Source organism: Anguilla anguilla, chromosome 14 (genome assembly GCF_013347855.1).
Source record: "Anguilla anguilla isolate fAngAng1 chromosome 14, fAngAng1.pri, whole genome shotgun sequence".
Taxonomy (NCBI): domain Eukaryota; kingdom Metazoa; phylum Chordata; class Actinopteri; order Anguilliformes; family Anguillidae; genus Anguilla; species Anguilla anguilla.
In genome coordinates, this window is record NC_049214.1 from 26,516,456 (window position 1) to 26,533,460 (window position 17,005).

Here is a 17,005-nt window from a genome sequence, read left to right on the forward strand (position 1 = left end):
AGACACACGGACGTGGCGCACACAGCCCGAGACAGCAGGACAGGGAGGGGGAACCTGTTTCGTTAAAGTTGTGCAGTTTTTATTGTTATATTCTAAATTTACAATTTAAAAAAAAAGAAAGTCATCCTCGTCCTATTAGCATCAAGAAAGCTAGCGCACCAACTGAATGTACATCTCATTGTATTTTACACAAAGGGGTATATAGGCATGGACTCGATCACAAAGCTTGAAAATACTTGAGACCAAAAACAGAATAAATAGAAGGTGCCTCTTTAGCATGAACAAATGAGATCATGCCTGTCAACAACGGAGCTCAGACTCCGCCTCCGACGTAGTAAGGGGTGTGGTTTTACGCAACAGAGGTGACAGGGGAGATGCCAGTGTGGAGAAGGGAGGGTACTGATGCAGGAGGGCCGATGGGTCTGAGAGAGGCGGGGCCCTGATGATGACACAGGACAGCTTGGAAAGGGGTGGAGCCTGATGAAACTGGAGCTTACAGAGGGGTGGGGCTTGTTGATGACATGAGAGATATGACAGCAAGAAGAGAGGTGGGGCTCATTGATGACACAGGAGATATAACAGCATAGAGAGAGGTGGGGCTTGTTGATGATAGGATATATGACAGCTTGGAGAGGGGTGGGGCTTGTTGATGACAGGATATATGACAGCTTGGAGAGGGGTGGGGCTTGTTGATGACAGGATATATGAAAGCTTGGAGAGGGGTGGGGCTTGTTGATGACAGGATATATGACAGCTTGAAGAGGGGTGAGGCTTGAGGATAGGTTGGGAAGGCACGTGGCCTAACATGGGCAAACTCACTGTGGCAGAACTTGACAGAATTGACTGACAGGTTGGAGTAGAGTGAAGTGTAATACAGGAAATATAACAGCATAGAAAGGGGTGGAGCCTGAAAATTGCAGGTTGGAAAGGGGTGGGATCTGACAGGAGGAATGGCAGGTCCGATGCCATCGCTTTAGGTGTCACACGGATAACAATGTACGTTACGTAATGCACTTGATAAAGCTAAACTCATAACGGTGAAATTTGACAGCGAGAACTTTACTGTGTCAACAGCAAGTTTTCCTCTGAGAGACTGTGGGCTGTGTACAGAGATTTCTTGTTGCGAGTTTTTGTTCATGTGACCATCCCACACTGCAAACATGGCAGCAGGTATAAGGCAAGGAGACAGGCGGTCACATGATTATGTGCAGACGGTGATGTCACACACTGTGATGTCACATCGGGGAGGAACACTTTGCCACTATTTTTTTTAAAGCTACTGCAAGTTCCGATAAAGATTAAACTGAGATTTAAAAAAAAAGACCTAAAGTGTCCCGTTTCAAATTAAAAGTTCATAAAAATTGTTAAAGCTTTATTTTTTTTTTTTACGTTTTAATGACAGAGTCATTAAAACTCATGCACACTGGGGGAAAAACCTCATGCAGTAGTTAAGGTAAACCATCCAAGCACTTTTTATTCGTTAATATTGATAAATACAGACAGCAGCTTCACTGGAGACGGAGAGTTTCCTCTTCTGAACGTGGAGTTTTTAAATCAGGAGCAACATCTGCAGCTGCATCTGCCACGGCTACCTAAGTTTACCCGCTAAAGTAGAAATTAATTATGTGGAATTGATTATCAATTTATATATATTTATTTATATATATGTATATATATATATATATTTTATTTGACGCACTCTCTCTCTCTCACTCTGGCTCTTTTATGAATGTACACAATGTATTTAAGGGTGACGGACCTGAAATTACAATCACCAACGAAGAAAAGAAAAAAGAAATTTGGGGGGAAAAAAAACAAAACAAAAGAAAAACGGAACGAAAAAAAAACAAAAAGAAAAAAAAACGAAACAAACCCAAACATAACTGTTGTCCACTCTCATTGGCAGTTACAGCACAGAGGACATTGTCTGCGAGGTGTGATGTCATCAAAGGGGAGGGGAAGGCGGGCCCTGCCCTCGATTGCTCTCTTTCAGGTTCAGGTTCTCTAGGGCCACGTCCAGGGGCATGATGTCTACGCAGCCCATGGCCCCGAAGTCGGCGAAGTCCCGGCGCTCGTCCTCGTCGGAGGAGGAGCTCTCCTCGCGCATGAGCGTGGACAGCAGCAGCTCCTGCACGAACAGGCTGCGGTCGGCCCGCTCGCTCTCCAGCGCCTGCCGCTCCGCCTCCGACATCTTGGGCTCGTTCAGCCTGCGGGGGGGAGGGGGGGGAGGGGGCGCGATGGATGTTCATTATTTACTCTTCAGATCGTATGAATTTAGTGACCGTTAAAATTATCATTAACTTTTCATTGATCGATAATCATCATGTACAATGAACTACTTGTTCAATGGACACCGAGAGTTTAAGCCGTCCTGAAGTTTTCTTTTTTCGTTTAGCTGGGTTCCTCCTGAAATTTTGTCACATTGGGGAATGTTTTTCTTCCCACTGGAGAGTTTACCTAAACTTTACCTAAGTACAGGTGAGTGGGCTTGGTAAGTACAGATGAGTAGGGGGCGGTAGGTACAGATGAGTAGGGTGCGGTAAGTACAGGTGAGTAGGGTGCGGTAAATACAGGTAAATGGGCTCGGTAAGTACGGGTGAGTGGGTGTGTGGTAAGTACAGGGGTGTGGGTGCTGTAAGTACAGGTGAATGGGCTCGGTAAGTACAGTTTATTGGGCTCAGTAAGTCCAGTTGAGTGGGCTTGGTAAGTACAGGGAAGTGGGCTTGGTAAGTAGGCTCGGTAAGTCCAGTTGATTGAGCTTGGTAAGTCCAGTTGATTGGACTCGGTAAGTACAGGTGAGTGGGCTCGGTAAATACAGGTGAGTGGGCTTGGTAAGTACAAATGAGTGGGCTTGGTAAGTAGGCTCAGTAAGTCTAGTTGAGTGGACTCGGTAAGTACAAGTAAGTAGGCTCAGTAAGTCCAGTTGAGTGGGCTCGGTAAGTACAGGTGAGTACAGGTGAGTGGGCTTGGTAAGTAGGCTTAGTAAGTCCAGTTGATTGGGCTTGGTAAGTACAGGTGAGTGGGCTTGGTAAGTCCAGTTGAGTGGGCTCGGTAAGTACAGGGGAGTGGGCTCGGTAAATCCAGTTAATTGGCCTCGGTAAGTACAGGTGAGTGGGCTTGGTAAGTAGGCTCAGTAAGTCTAGTTGAGTGGGCTTGGTAAGTACAGGTAAGTAGGCTTAGTAAGTCCAGTTGAGTGGGCTCGGTAAGTACAGGTGAGTACAGGTGAGTGGGCTTGGTAAGTAGGCTTAGTAAGTCCAGTTGATTGGGCTTGGTAAGTACAGGTGAGTGGGCTTGGTAAGTCCAGTTGAGTGGGCTCGGTAAGTACAGGGGTGGGCTCGGTAAATCCAGTTAATTGGGGTCGGTAAGTACAGGTGAGTGGGCTTGGTAAGTAGGCTCAGTAAGTCTAGTTGAGTGGGCTTGGTAAGTACAGGTAAGTAGGCTTAGTAAGTCCAGTTGATTGGGCTTGGTAAGTCCAGTTGAGTGGGCTCGGTAAGTAGGCTCAGTAAGTCCAGCTGAGTGACTTTGCCGAGGACAGGCAGCAGCAGCTGAGACTCACCTTGTGAGGAGGAACTGGGAGTTGTGAGAGGAGGGCGGGTTGCTGCTGTCAGAGGGGGCGGGGTTTGTGTTGCTGCTGGTCTGCGTGATGGTGGTGCTGATGTTGCCGGGGTTACTGCGGCGCGTGGCGTTGCGCGCCGTCTCCAGCTGCTGCCGCGCCGCCTGCGCCTGCTGACGCTCCAGCTGCAGCTGCATCTGCAACTGCTGCAGCTGCGACGCAGACGGCCCGGAGGAGTTGAGCTGCGCAGAGCGCCGCACGCCCGACAGCTGCGATAACAGCTCTGCAGAGAGAGAGAGAGGGAGAGGGAGAGAGGGAGAGAGAGGGGGGAGAGGGAGAGAGAGAGAGGGAGGGGGGAGAGACAGAGAGAGAGAGAGGGAGAGAGAAAGGGGGGGAGAGAGAGAGAGAGAGAGAGAGGGGGGAGAGGGAGAGAGACAGAGAGAGAGAGAGGGAGAGAGGGAGAGAGGGAGAGAGAAAGGGGGGGGAGAGAGAGAGAGAGAGCACTGAATCCACACAGGCAAGCCTACGCTTATAAACAGGTAAAAAATGAACAGATGTACATGAAAAGGTAAAGGACGTACTGGAGAATATGGACGGGTAAAAAACACACAGGTGCACACGGAGAACATAAACGCAAAAACAAACCTAGTACCTCACAATTTTGTCACAAGGCTCTCCAGTAGAGTATTTTTAAAGCGTATACCACTGCAGTAACAACATAACCTGTCAATATGGGCTGACTGAAACCAAATAAAATGGAAATAAAAGGGTCACCTCACGGTGTCCACCAGCCTGCAGGCTTTCACTAAAGCACAGATACAGCTCTACAGGATTAAAAGCACGGACATGTCAAATGAACACAGAGGGTCACACACAAAATGGAAGCTGAGGAAACGAAAAGAACACGGTGATCTGTGGAAGGCGTCTATGGTGGCAAACACCTCGGTGAGGAAAACAAGAGGCGGGGAAAGAGCCAGAGGACAATGTATCAGTTAAGCCGCGTTTCCACCGCAGGAACTATACCCCGGAACTAGGAACCTTTTGAGGAACTCAGTGCGTTTCCACCGCAGGAACTAGGGTCTAAATTTAGTTCTGGGGGCTTTGTTTTACCCCCCAAAACGTTCCTGCTCGGGGGGTAGTACTTTCCGAAAGTACAGGAACCTTTTGGGTGGAGCTTGCAGCGCTGAACATTTCTGATTGGTCGAGTACTCGTAGCGTTTGTGTTGTATTTATTTTCCGCCATTACCCGCCATGTTTGAAAATATGCAGCGGCAAACCAATTTATTTTCATAATAACTTCAAATCAAACTTGTATGTTATGCGGCGCAGTAGCCTACTTTTGGTTATAGCCTATCAACGTCTTGGAATTATAACGTGTGCTCTTCTGTTCTTTTCTTGCTTTAGTATTCGTTTTATAAAATGCTAAGCATTCGTGCTGGGACAGCATATTTACGTAGGCTACCAAAACATTCAAACGGATTAATTCGGTTGCTGAATATTTTCTTCCGGATTTTCTTTGTTAGCCCGTTGTAATTGACTCAAAACGTTTGATACAGTTATGTGAGGTATGCGGTAGTTCTGCATAATTAACATTGGTGATACAGTACAAGCAAACTGGAAATCACCTTCCGCACTTTTTATCCGGGTAAAATATCAGGTTAATTCTAGTAATCTTCCCTTTAGCTTTTTCAGACTGCCGTAATTTTACTCAATTTTACTGCCATTTTTCAATTCCACGAAAAGACCAGGAAGACTATGGACTAATTTATGGTGCATGGTTCGCATCTGGAGGGCACACTTCGCTGCTCGGCTAGCAGTAACTTCGAAGGAAAGCAAACGGTGGCTGTACCACTACTAATTTACATTTTCACGCAAGAAATCATACAGAAGAACAGAAGAAATCATATGACAGATGGACCGACGACAACGTCAGTGGGCTAATTTGCCTAATCTTCGCGGTACTTTAGACCCCGGTGGAAACGCAGACAACCATTGGCTGAAGGAACCTTTTAGTTCCTGGTAAAGTAGTTCCTGGGACTGAAAGTTCCGGGTAATTTTGGTGGAAACGCGGCTTTAGTGTTGAAGTCTCCTGGATCAGGTTGGGTTAGGTTAGGGTTACAGTCCTGTAGTTCAGGTTGGGTTAGGTTAGGGTTACAGTCCTGTGGATCAGGTTGGGTTAGGTTAGGGTTACAGTCCTGTAGTTCAGGTTGGGTTAGCGTTACAGTTCTCTGGATCAGGTTGCAGTAGGTCAGGGTTACAGTCCTGTTGATCAGGTTGGGTTAGGTTAGGGTTATAGCCCTTTGAATCAGATTGGGTTAGGTTAGGGTTATAGTCCTCTGGATCATGTTGGGTTAAGTTAGGGTTCTAGTGTGAAAACAGTCCCCCACAGTAGGCCTCCCCATGGAGACTAACCTGCGATGGGATCCATGGCTTCCCTATTGCTTGGAGAATATGAGGAGCTCTGGGAGGAGGAGAGCCCCCCGGTGGAGCTGCTAGTAAAGTGCATGTTGGACCGGCGCGCGCGGGGGCCCCCCAGGCCGCGGCCGGGGTGAAACATCCTGCGCACGTGCCGAACACCACTCGACTCATCCTGAGAAGCCAGGTTAAGGAACAGCACGTACACACAGCATAGAGTATAGCACATATACACACAGCACACAGTATAGCACATATACATAGCACAGAGTACAGCACATATACACAGCATAGAGTACAGCACGTATACATAGCACAGAGTATGACACGTATACACAGCATAGAGTATAGCACGTATACATAGCATAGAGTATAGCACATATACACAGCATAGAGTATAGCACGTATACACAGCGTAGAGTATAGCACATATACATAGCACAGAGTATAGCACATATACACAGCATAGAGTACAGCACGTATACATAGCACAGAGTATGACACGTATACACAGCATAGAGCAGTGGTTCTCAACTCGGGCCAGAAAGGGCCGGTGTGGGTGCAGGCTTTTGTTCCAACCAAGCAGTTGCACACCTGATTCTACTAATAAACCTTTGGAGTCTTTACTAAGGACCTTGATTAGTAGAATCAGGTGTGCAACTGCTTGGTTGGAACAAAAGCCTGCACCCACACCGGCCCTTTCTGGCCCAAGTTGAGAACCACTGGCATACAGTATAGCACGTATACACAGCACAGAGTATAGCACATACACACAGCACACGGTCACTGTGTAATACTAGCAATCCTGAGGATCAATATAAGGCCAGAAAACTGCCAAATGCTCCATGAAGACTTGGACCCTGTATCACGAAGCAGGATTACCAAATTAGCGGGATAACTGCGCAGAGTAAAACTTTGAATCCTCTCAAATCTGGAACATGGACAGAAGTAAAAAGTGCTGGTTTTACTCAGCCCAGTTGTCCAGCTAACTCTCCTGCCTCGTGAAATCCACCCCCCCCGGAGCAAGGTGGATCGTTTCAGATAACAGCACTTCAGCTGGTGTGCCCAAAGCCTCTGCTCAAGAGAAATCATAACCTACCTTGCGCTTCTGTGCTTTTAATTTGAACATTTTTACCAAATGCGACCTCTGACCTGCCGGGAGAGAGGGTCAGAGGGCAGCAGGAGGAAGGGTAAAAAGGATATTAAATCTCGAGGCGCTCGGTGCTCGAGCGTGAGATGCGCTGCGAAGTCATCGGTCACGTGATTGGGGTCGCCGCCGGGCAGCGCCGCGCATATAGGGCAGATCTGGAGAAACACAGGAGCACACTCTCATCTCTGCCCCGACCAGCGAGCGAGAAAAACTCAAACCGCTGCGCTACGGGCAACAAAACGCACCCGCGCGACACTCAGCTCCACACTCCGTACACATTTAAACCCAGTGCTGAGATTAAAATCAGACTGAGATATCACACGCCACCACCCCAGGAAACTTCAGACGGAGGATCTCGAAGCTCCGCCCCAGGACGCAGCAACGATGTCGGAGCCAGACAAACTGACCCGCTGCACTGACTGCGCAAGGTTACAAACAGGCGTAGCAGTATGCTACGTACATCAGTAAAAACGTGGATAAATGATGCTTCCATAGAGCAGGACCAAAGAAACTGAATCCTCCAGGCTTCTTACTCGGAATGGATGCAATGGCTTAATCGCGGCTACTTGTTTTCCTGTCAACCGCTGAACGAGTGGAAGGGAGATGCGAAAGGAATATTAAAGGAACATTAGATTATCCATATCCTGATAATTCCTCCTTACATTATGATCAATCAGCCTAGCCCGATTGCGCAACGTCAGGCTAATGAATGAAATTAAGCATCGTTAACGGAGAGCCGGAGTTTTTAAGTAACCACGGCATCGGCTGCCTCCATCAAGCGATCGGCCGCAGCGAATGAGCTTGCTTTGTAAAACGTTCAGTGGCGCGGGTCGCTGGAACATCGTTTTCAACTGGAAAGTTGTAGCGAAATTCTAGGGGTGGAGGCTTGGGAGAACTCAAGACATTTAATACCCACAAAGCAAACTTGCAAGGCGTTTGCCTTGAGCCGTTATCGGAGCGTTTGCGGCACGGCGCGCTTGAAGAGTTTACGTTTCCAGCCGCGGCGTGATCTCAGAGAGCGCAGGCCAAACGCGCAGCCCAAAGCCTTCTGGGTAGCGAGCGCGGCTGAACCGGGGCTAAGACCGTATCTCGCGCATCGGGCCGTAGCCGGTTTGGAAGAAGAGGGAACACGGGGCCCATTGCTGGCCCCAAAAACAACAAAAAAAAAAAAACGGGCCCCTAGATGACTTGCGGGACACTTGAGAGTGGACGATTGGTCATCTGGATGCCTGGAGCTAATATTACTTTCCCCTGAACTCTTAGCCGCGATGCTTCAAAGCAGAGTTGATTGTCCAGGATTAGCTTGAAATCTGATCGTATGAGATTATTAGTCAGTTCTGTAGGGAGAATTAGTAAGTGGGGGGTCCTGACGGCTAAACCCACTGATCAGTATTTTGATGGGACAGCGGAACCTGAATTTTCACATGTACAGCTGTCTAAATTCACAGAAAAGAAATTCAGTTTGCAACCTAAATATATCAGCCTACATATAACCTATAACCAATATACATCACTTACATCTGGACTACCACACAATGAACTGGGCTGCTAGACTCAGACGCTTGGTAGGCCAGAGGCCTCAGACGGCTTAACAAACTGGCCCCTGATTGGCCCGGGAGGTACTCACCACCTCCGTGGAGGTCTCGGCGTGCTCCGAGGTGACGTGTTCCTGTAGAGACGTTTCCGTGTAGCCCATCTTCCCGCAGTACGGACACGTGAAGGACTGCGGCTGCTCGACTGAGAATGCCTCGCCGCCGTAGTACAGGTCTGGGGGGGGGGGGGGGGGGGGGAGGGAGAGAGAGCGGAGCACCACTTCACTCCCCGGGCAAGGGTTTTAAACACACACTGAAATACAGACACTTCCGCCCACGACGGAAAAACCAGGTACTTTCTCAGCCATTTCAGTGTTTCGCTTGCCTAAATCTCTGGCAAGACGTCGTAAAGTCACCGTCTATTAGATATTGGTGAAACAATAACAATCCCATGCAATCAACCTGGTAATTTCCTATTGTTACGACACAATATTTACATGATCAATCCCTAGTAAAATGAACCTAGTTGCTAGACGATTACAATTAGGCCTATTACTTTGAACCGAAATGGTAGTTCCACTACTTGCATGGTCTGTGGAGTCTATATCACTGCAACAAATTCATTTTTGTAAATAACAGATAAGAGGTTACAGTGCAATTAACCTGTAGTTACTTTTTCGTAACACATACCCGGTATTTTCTCACTGTTACCAAACATTTACATGGTAAATACCTAGTAGTTAGGAGACCATTAACTAGTGTTATCACATCCGCTTTTATTTTGACTGAAAAACAAAGGAACAAAGAAACAAAAAAAAGAAAAACAGTTAAACCGCGCTGAGGCACCAGCAACTCAACCCTTTAGCCTTTCTAGTCTCCTAGCAACGCACCATGGTGCAGCCCCTCCCATCTGCTTTCTCCTCCAATTTCCACCCTACCGTACACCGGCAGGTGCACAAAACAGCCCAGCTCCTGAGTTAACCCAGTGCTGGCGGTCTGAATATTAGGATCACAAATGGGACTTAAACATTCTAATGCATTTACGTCACTACTACAAATGATTCTTAACCTTGTACACAGTCAATCAGCCCCGATAAACAGCCTTCAAATAATGCTAACCTTGAATGGGAAATCCAGTAGAAGCACTTAAAATATGCAGGTGGGAGCGACATCAACCACAATGCATGGGGGAAACTTACCGAAATCTACCCTGGTTAATATACACTGCATGGGGGGGGTACTTACCGAAATCTACCCTGGTTAATATACACTGCATGGGGGGGTACTTACCAAAATCTACCCTGGTTAATATACACTGCATGGGGGTACTTACCGAAATCTACCCTGGTTAATATACACTGCATGGGGGGGTACTTACCGAAATCTACCCGGGTTAATATACACTGCATGGGGGGGTACTTACCGAAATCTACCCTGGTTAATATACACTGCATGGGGGGGTACTTACCGAAATCTACCCTGGTTAATATACACTGCATGGGGGGGTACTTACCGAAATCTACCCTGGTTAATATACACTGCATGGGGGGGTACTTACCAAAATCTATCCTGGTTAATATACACTGCATGGGGGGGTACTTACCGAAATCTACCCTGGTTAATATACACTGCATGGGGGGGTACTTACCGAAATCTACCCTGGTTAATATACACTGCATGGGGTGCTCTGTCGTGTGTCTGGTGGTGGTGGCTCCGCTCTCGTAGCACGAAGCGCACAGGTCGTAGTCGTAGCAGATTAAACACTTGTATCGGCGCCCTCTGAAGTTTCCTTTCAAACACGCGTCACAGCTGACACCTAGCGGGGAAGCAGAGGGGAAGACCCGTTAGCGCAGAGCAGGTCCACGCCCTGGCCGCAATCCCGGGTGCGCGGGAGCTTTTAAACAGACCTCGCTTCGCGTTAGCGTAGCTTTATAGGAAACAGCCTGCATACAGCAGCACCTCGGACATGAGGAAGGTTAGGGATTTGGGCTCCACAATGTTCGTACGTTTGAAAATGACGTCCAAATTAAACTGCACGCGTACCTCTTTCTAATGACAACTGATCGAGCAAGCGGGAAGGCTTTCCGAAGGACACGCCCCCTTTTGCGGTGACCCGCCTTGTCTTCTGCAAACGGACCTTGCTCTGGCCCTTCCTTACACCAAACGCTGTCGATTTTCCTACACTGTATTCTTTAGCAGTAGGTCCGAGAGGTTCTTCGTTTCGCCCGTTTTGATAGCGTTCCCGGTATTTAATCAGAGGAAAGCGGGACTCATTTCCATTTAATGCTACCCCTTTTGCATGAGCGATAAAAACGAGGAGAATATTTGATATTCACGGTTTTACACCGATTCGGCTCACCGGACCGTTCATAACTGAGGCATACATGTTCACAGGACATCGGCAGACGGCATCAAAAGAGATTTTTTTATTGAAAGTTAGTCCAAGTTTATACTGTAGAGAACTACAGGACATCGGAAGTGCCACATGGGCTTAAACATTCAGCTAAAAAGCTAACAGAAAGCTAATAAAGACTGTATTTTTCCTCAAAGTTACTTAATAGAATGAGAACAAAAGCTGGAGAATAGATTCCACCAGAACAGGTTTTTTGTTCCTGTTTGGGGAATTTCCCAGACTTCGAGAGTAGTGGAATATTTGACTGTGCAAAAATTTTACATGGTTTTCGAGCAGGATGGAAACCCTGTCAGAATAAGCCTTTTTAGAGTGCAAACTGGTTGGGTAACTTCATAGCACTGTAAGACCATTTGAGGTAAAAATGTTTGTTTTTTTAACCGTAATTACACATTTAAACAACCTTTAATTCTCCATTTTCTTTTTCTTCCAAAATTTAGAATGGCCGATCGGAAATGCAAGCCAGTCTCATCCTTGCGATGTCCTCCATCAATTCTGGAAGTCACACGCTAAGCGGGCACACTGTCACAAACGCGTCCAGCCAGCTGTTGATTCTTGTCAGGATCCTGCAGGACAACTGTGCAACTGGAGCATGGAGATAGCAGACTTCAGACTGGAAACCCATTGGCCAGGAGGCTGACTGTCATGGGATAAGGGAGAGAGGGAGGATCTTGCAGAACGACAGTCACCCAAGCCTGGGAAACACAGTGGCCAATTACATTTCAATCTACAGGATAGCCAATCAACACTGCCAGAGGCTGAACGAGAATATCACAGTTCTGGAGGGAGAGAACTGTACGTTTGGGCCACTCCCCTTTTCACACCGATGTGACGCGCTGGATTGGTGTTACCAAGGTGGTTATTTTGCACTTCCATCTCAACTGTACAGAAACTTTCACACAAAAAAAAACTCTTTTGATGCTGTCTGCCAATGCCCTGTGAACATCCAGCTCTGGGCACCTAATGACCACAGGTTTTCTGCCGTTGTGAAATTTGATCCGGTAAACACAGCCCTCTTTGTTCCTAATGCAAAACATTTGAATAAGTTCCACCTATAAACAAAGGATGTTACACAAAACAGAGGAATACAAGATGAACAGATCCTGGACTGAGAAGTCTGATAATGTTGGATTTTAGTTTGTAATTTCAGTAGTAGCAGTAGTAGTAGCAGCAGTAGCAGCGGTAGTAGTAGTTGTCGTCACAGTAATAGTAGTAGCAGTAGTAGTAGCAGCGGTAGTAGTAGTAGTAGTACCAGTGGTAGTAGTAGTAGTATGGGGCGACATAGCTCAGGAGGTAAGACCGATTGTCTGGCAGTCGGAGGGTTGCCGGTTCAAACCCCGCCCTGGGCGTGTCGAAGTGTCCTTGAGCAAGGCACCTAACCCCCAACTGCTCTGGCGAATGAGAGGCATCAATTGTAAAGCACTTTGGATAAAAGCGCTATATAAATGCAGTCCATTTACCATTTAGTAGTAGTAGTAGCAGCAGCAGCGGTGGTAGTAGTAGTAGTAGTAGTAGCAGTGGTAGTAGTAGCAGTAGTAGCAGTAGTAGTAATAATAATCTATATGCAAATCAGATCCACTGGAAATTCAATTTTGTCTCACTGGCTAGCATCTCTTTATTCACATCCAATGATCCCTCCAATTTAGTAAAAGTAGTTAAACCATCAGAAACAAGACGGCTGCTTTCCCTTGAAGAGTTAAGCCGTCCCATTAACAACCAAAACTTTGAACAACAAGGGCAATAATGGCTTTGGGAAAACTCAATTCACATTAAGCTTAACGGGTGCTTTTTCATTAGCAGTCACAATATGCTGTCTCAGTGTTGCGCACATTATCTTACAATGCCCACAACAAGCCCTTATTTCGAGCCCGGAGAATGAAGACATTTGAGAGATCAAACAGCAGGTGTCAGTACAGCAATGTTTGTGCTTTACCGGGTCTGGAGCACGCTCACTTCAGGTGCGTACCGCCTCACCAACTGCCATTTCAGTGCACGTTCCGGCTTGGCTTCACTTTTGGGCATACAGTGTGTACATTACCTAACTGCAGCTGAGGCACTGCCAGAACAGATGAGCCTTAAAGACACAGCGTTATCTCAGTTTGGGAAACCAAGCACAGGATATTTCCAACAACAACTGTCCACCAATTAATTGTGTTAATGAACTATGATTTTGCGCATCACTTTTCCATGGGGGATAAAATAGTTAAATGAAGCCTCGTCTCGTCAGCGTAGTGAAACACCCCATAACCTAAGCAAATCCATCCTTTCTTTCCACAGACTCCAGGATGCAAAGTTGATAAGGTGACTGACTTGTAATAATAATTATACAATGCAATAGGATATAGTAATTGTCATTCTAATCCACAGGTCCAAAACACTGCTCACTACTACACACACTAACCCAACTACCACCACAAGTTGTCCAGTGCAACTGCAACTAGTGAAGTGTTCAATTTGACTGACGTGCAGAAAAACAGAATGAGCATTCCTTTACATTACATTACATTTATTTGGCAGGCGCTTTTATCCAATGAGCACAACGAAAGCCATTTCCCCCTACATATTCCTCAAGCCCTTTTGACCCAATGGGGTAACCCTCAGATCCAGAATCCAGCACTCTGACCACTACTCCACACACTAATCCATAACCCTTGGGTCCAGAGTCCAGTACTTCTGACCACATCCACACAGTCCCAAATTACTCCCAAATTATGTGTATACGTTCATTTCTGAAACTTGTATAATCTACAAAAAGTATAATACAGTACTGTTATCGACCTGAGCACTCCTGTCACGAGTGTCTATCAATGTGTGGAATGAATGTGTTTATTTTCTCCTAGGCAACACGCCTGTGTACTGTGGGAAACCCCTTCTCTCTGACAAATGCCGTTGAGTTGACAAGGCTAGATAGACTGAAAGGCATGCTCTAAACACGAATTCTTGTGGTTGGTAAAATAAAATGTGTGTTATAGAATACGTTGTATTTCTTTGTACAAAAATCTTGCACGCTGAATTTAAAAGAGTAGGATTTCACAAAATCGGTTAAAAAAGCATTTTTTCTTGTTTAAATGGAACAAGTTTAGCTTCAGGTTGCAGAACTGTACAACCATTCACTAGACGAACAATAATGTGTCGATAACATTAGTACACACTTGCTTGATCACTCCCCGTCTGTCAGCTGGCCGTATATGTACTACCACCAAATGCAGCTAGCCAACGTTACTCCTATGAATGACTAAACGAGCGAGCAAAATAGGTAACGAACCAACTGGCTACGCAATACACAAATACTAGCTAACTTACCTAAATAACGCATAAACTGTTAGACTACTTTCAAACGCGACATGAAGGCATATTCCCGGAGAAGAACATCTGTTTGATCATGAAACAACAAGATAGCAACAACTAGCAATGGCTATCTATATTATACGAGCTAATGTTTGCCAAGTTAGGTAAATTTTCAAGCGTCTAACGTTAACGTTAGGCTACGAAAAAACAACCTAGCCAGCTATCTAGGAATCTTCGCAGGGAAGTTATGGTTGGTTTCTTGTAAATTAGATATCCATTTTGAGAATAACACATAAAGCCAAGTTAAACATACAAGGCTTACTAGTCGCTGAGATAGCTAGCTAGCTAACTAACGTTAGCAACATACTTCCTTTTTAGTTAGCTAGCTAGTTACCTACTGGTACAGCCAGTATTGGGGCATGTTAGCTGGGTTGCCAATGGCTGTTTTGAAAGTAGGCCTCTAAGGCCTCATCCTTGTCACGGCCACTTTGATGACAGTGCATTCACCCCAATGGCCGTATCTTGAGGGAGCTCGGAACATCGACAAATAAATACAAACAACAACTCGAAAGCGGGAGCTTTCTTCTTCCGAAAGACAGAAGTTCTGGGGCGCCTGTCCAATGTCCCTGTCCTACCAGCTAGCCAACTGGCTTGCTAGTTAGCTAGCTATCTATGGTAGCCGAATAGAGCTATGCCGTCCGAGGCCATTCCCGAAGGTTAACGTAATTGAATTAGGGCTTGCACCAATTTGACAGCCGGGGTTCAGCGAAATAGGGGGTTAGTTAGCCTAGTAGTTCATACGCAACATTAGGTATATACCTCCTTTCAGCCAGCAAAGAAGGGCTGGGAAAAGGTGGCAAATTTCATGGCCGCCGCCATCATGAGCCTCATCCAATGTATTTCGATATAAAACATGGCAACGCTCGGGTACAGAGCTGGCCAGCTACCGACTTAGCACCCTTTCTGGTCACAGATATCAGTTAATCTTCGCGTAACCTTACCTTCATGTCGGGACATCCTACAAGCGCTGATACAGCCCACTCCTCGGGCTCCCGATCACGGAACACACAAAACGATGCCGCTTTTAGGTAAACCCGGGGCTCACTCTCCCGTCTACTTTCTCATGAAGATGAACCCGGAGCTTGCACTTCTCTGCTTCCCCTCGCCGTCTTTGACTGGCGAAGTGCTGGTGGAAAACACTAGAGGGGGTAACTCAAAACGTCGTTCGTCTGTGAGTGAAGGCCACAGATTCATTGTTTCGTTACGTTTCGTTCAGACGAAGTTATAAATACAAAGTTTTTTTTTACATTTATTATTATTTTTTTTTTTTAGATCTATTTCATTTTCTGCCACATGCCATGGTTAAAATGTGATTTCAATGCATACACATTTTGTTCCAATTATATACATTTCTTTCATATCTCTGTGGTGACTATGAAATACTAAAACGTAAAACCCTGGCTAAGTGGCTATGAATATTATTGATTTCTCAGACGTATACACTGCGTGTGTTTACCTCTACAGTAACACAAACTGTACAATTACTCTTTAAATAACAAATATATAAAACTGGATAAATAATTTGAGGTATATTTCAGACCCAAACAACGTTATCTGATCAAATACTTATATACTACACATATTTATCTCTGACACTTCATTTCACCAGCTGTCTTTAAGGAAACTATCTGCAGGTGCATTAGAACAACATTGCACATGCCTGTAGCCTACTGATTGCTGTCCTCTGGGATACAGTCTCATGCAATAGGTTTCATGTGCCCTTCAAAACCCATTGCATTGCAGTTGACACGCCAATCATAACGTTCAGGGGTCAGAAACATCTCTTGCCTGCCCTAGCAGATCTCACTGTTCTAATTCTTGCTGGTAGCTCAAATTCTATTTTCATTATTTCTTACCATCTGTTTGAGTGGCTCTTGATTTGGCAACCTGCTGGATGATGTAGCCCTACATCTGTGACTAAAGAGGACTCATCTTATCGACTGTTTTTCTGATTAAATTGTAAGTGAAATGAGCGAGTTATTAATTTTCCCCCAAAATTTTAAGAATAAAATCCTGCCTCAGTTTAAATAGGCTAATTGTTTCTTCTATTCGTTATAGTGAAACATTCATACAATACATAAGAGTCGGATGCACTTTTATTTTACTGCAGAATTCATGGTGATAAGAACAGAATTTTATTTAAATTACATAATTTCCTGATGTGAGTTATTCATGAAATAACACAAATTCTGAATAATACTAGTTAATAATGATTAACAATAATGTCACGTCTCTATTTCTGCCACTTGAAACGCCATTATATAATCTAAAACCTAATCTCAACCAGCATGGTTCTTGAATATTTATGTAAATATTCATATAAAGACTTCAAATTATCCCCTGAATTCGCAAACGGACAACAATAAGACCGCAACTTCATTTTCATCAACTTGCATTATAACACATTAATCTTGTGATTTCCACCACCATCTTTGATGAAGTTTGCAACAGCTTGCGTCCTGGTAGATAGTTTTCGGTACAAACTTCCGGTAAAATTCTATCAAAATAATAAGCGCGAGAAAGAGTCTAAAAGTTCTTTGAAACTAGCAGCCTCGCTCTATTACATTCTGATATATATTATTCTGATACTTATTAAT

At 45.5% G+C, this 17,005-nt stretch overlaps 1 protein-coding gene across 2 annotated transcripts; it reads right to left on the reverse strand.

Annotated features, from left to right (window-relative positions):
- Positions 1-1,359: 1,359 nt before the first annotated feature.
- Positions 1,360-15,543, reverse strand: kcmf1 (potassium channel modulatory factor 1). 2 transcript variants are annotated; one of them, XM_035392112.1, is made up of 7 exons: positions 15,350-15,543; positions 10,299-10,466; positions 8,746-8,885; positions 7,172-7,273; positions 5,966-6,143; positions 3,557-3,836; positions 1,360-2,207 (listed from the first exon to the last, which is right to left on the reverse strand). In XM_035392112.1, exons 1-7 carry the CDS (start codon positions 15,363-15,365, stop codon positions 1,946-1,948), a joined length of 1,146 nt encoding a protein of 381 aa, XP_035248003.1. In that variant the 5' UTR covers positions 15,366-15,543; the 3' UTR covers positions 1,360-1,945. The 2 variants fall into 2 exon arrangements, with proteins under 2 accessions (XP_035248003.1, XP_035248005.1); XM_035392114.1 differs by lacking the exons at positions 10,299-10,466; positions 15,350-15,543 and adding an exon at positions 9,850-9,903.
- Positions 15,544-17,005: the final 1,462 nt, after the last annotated feature.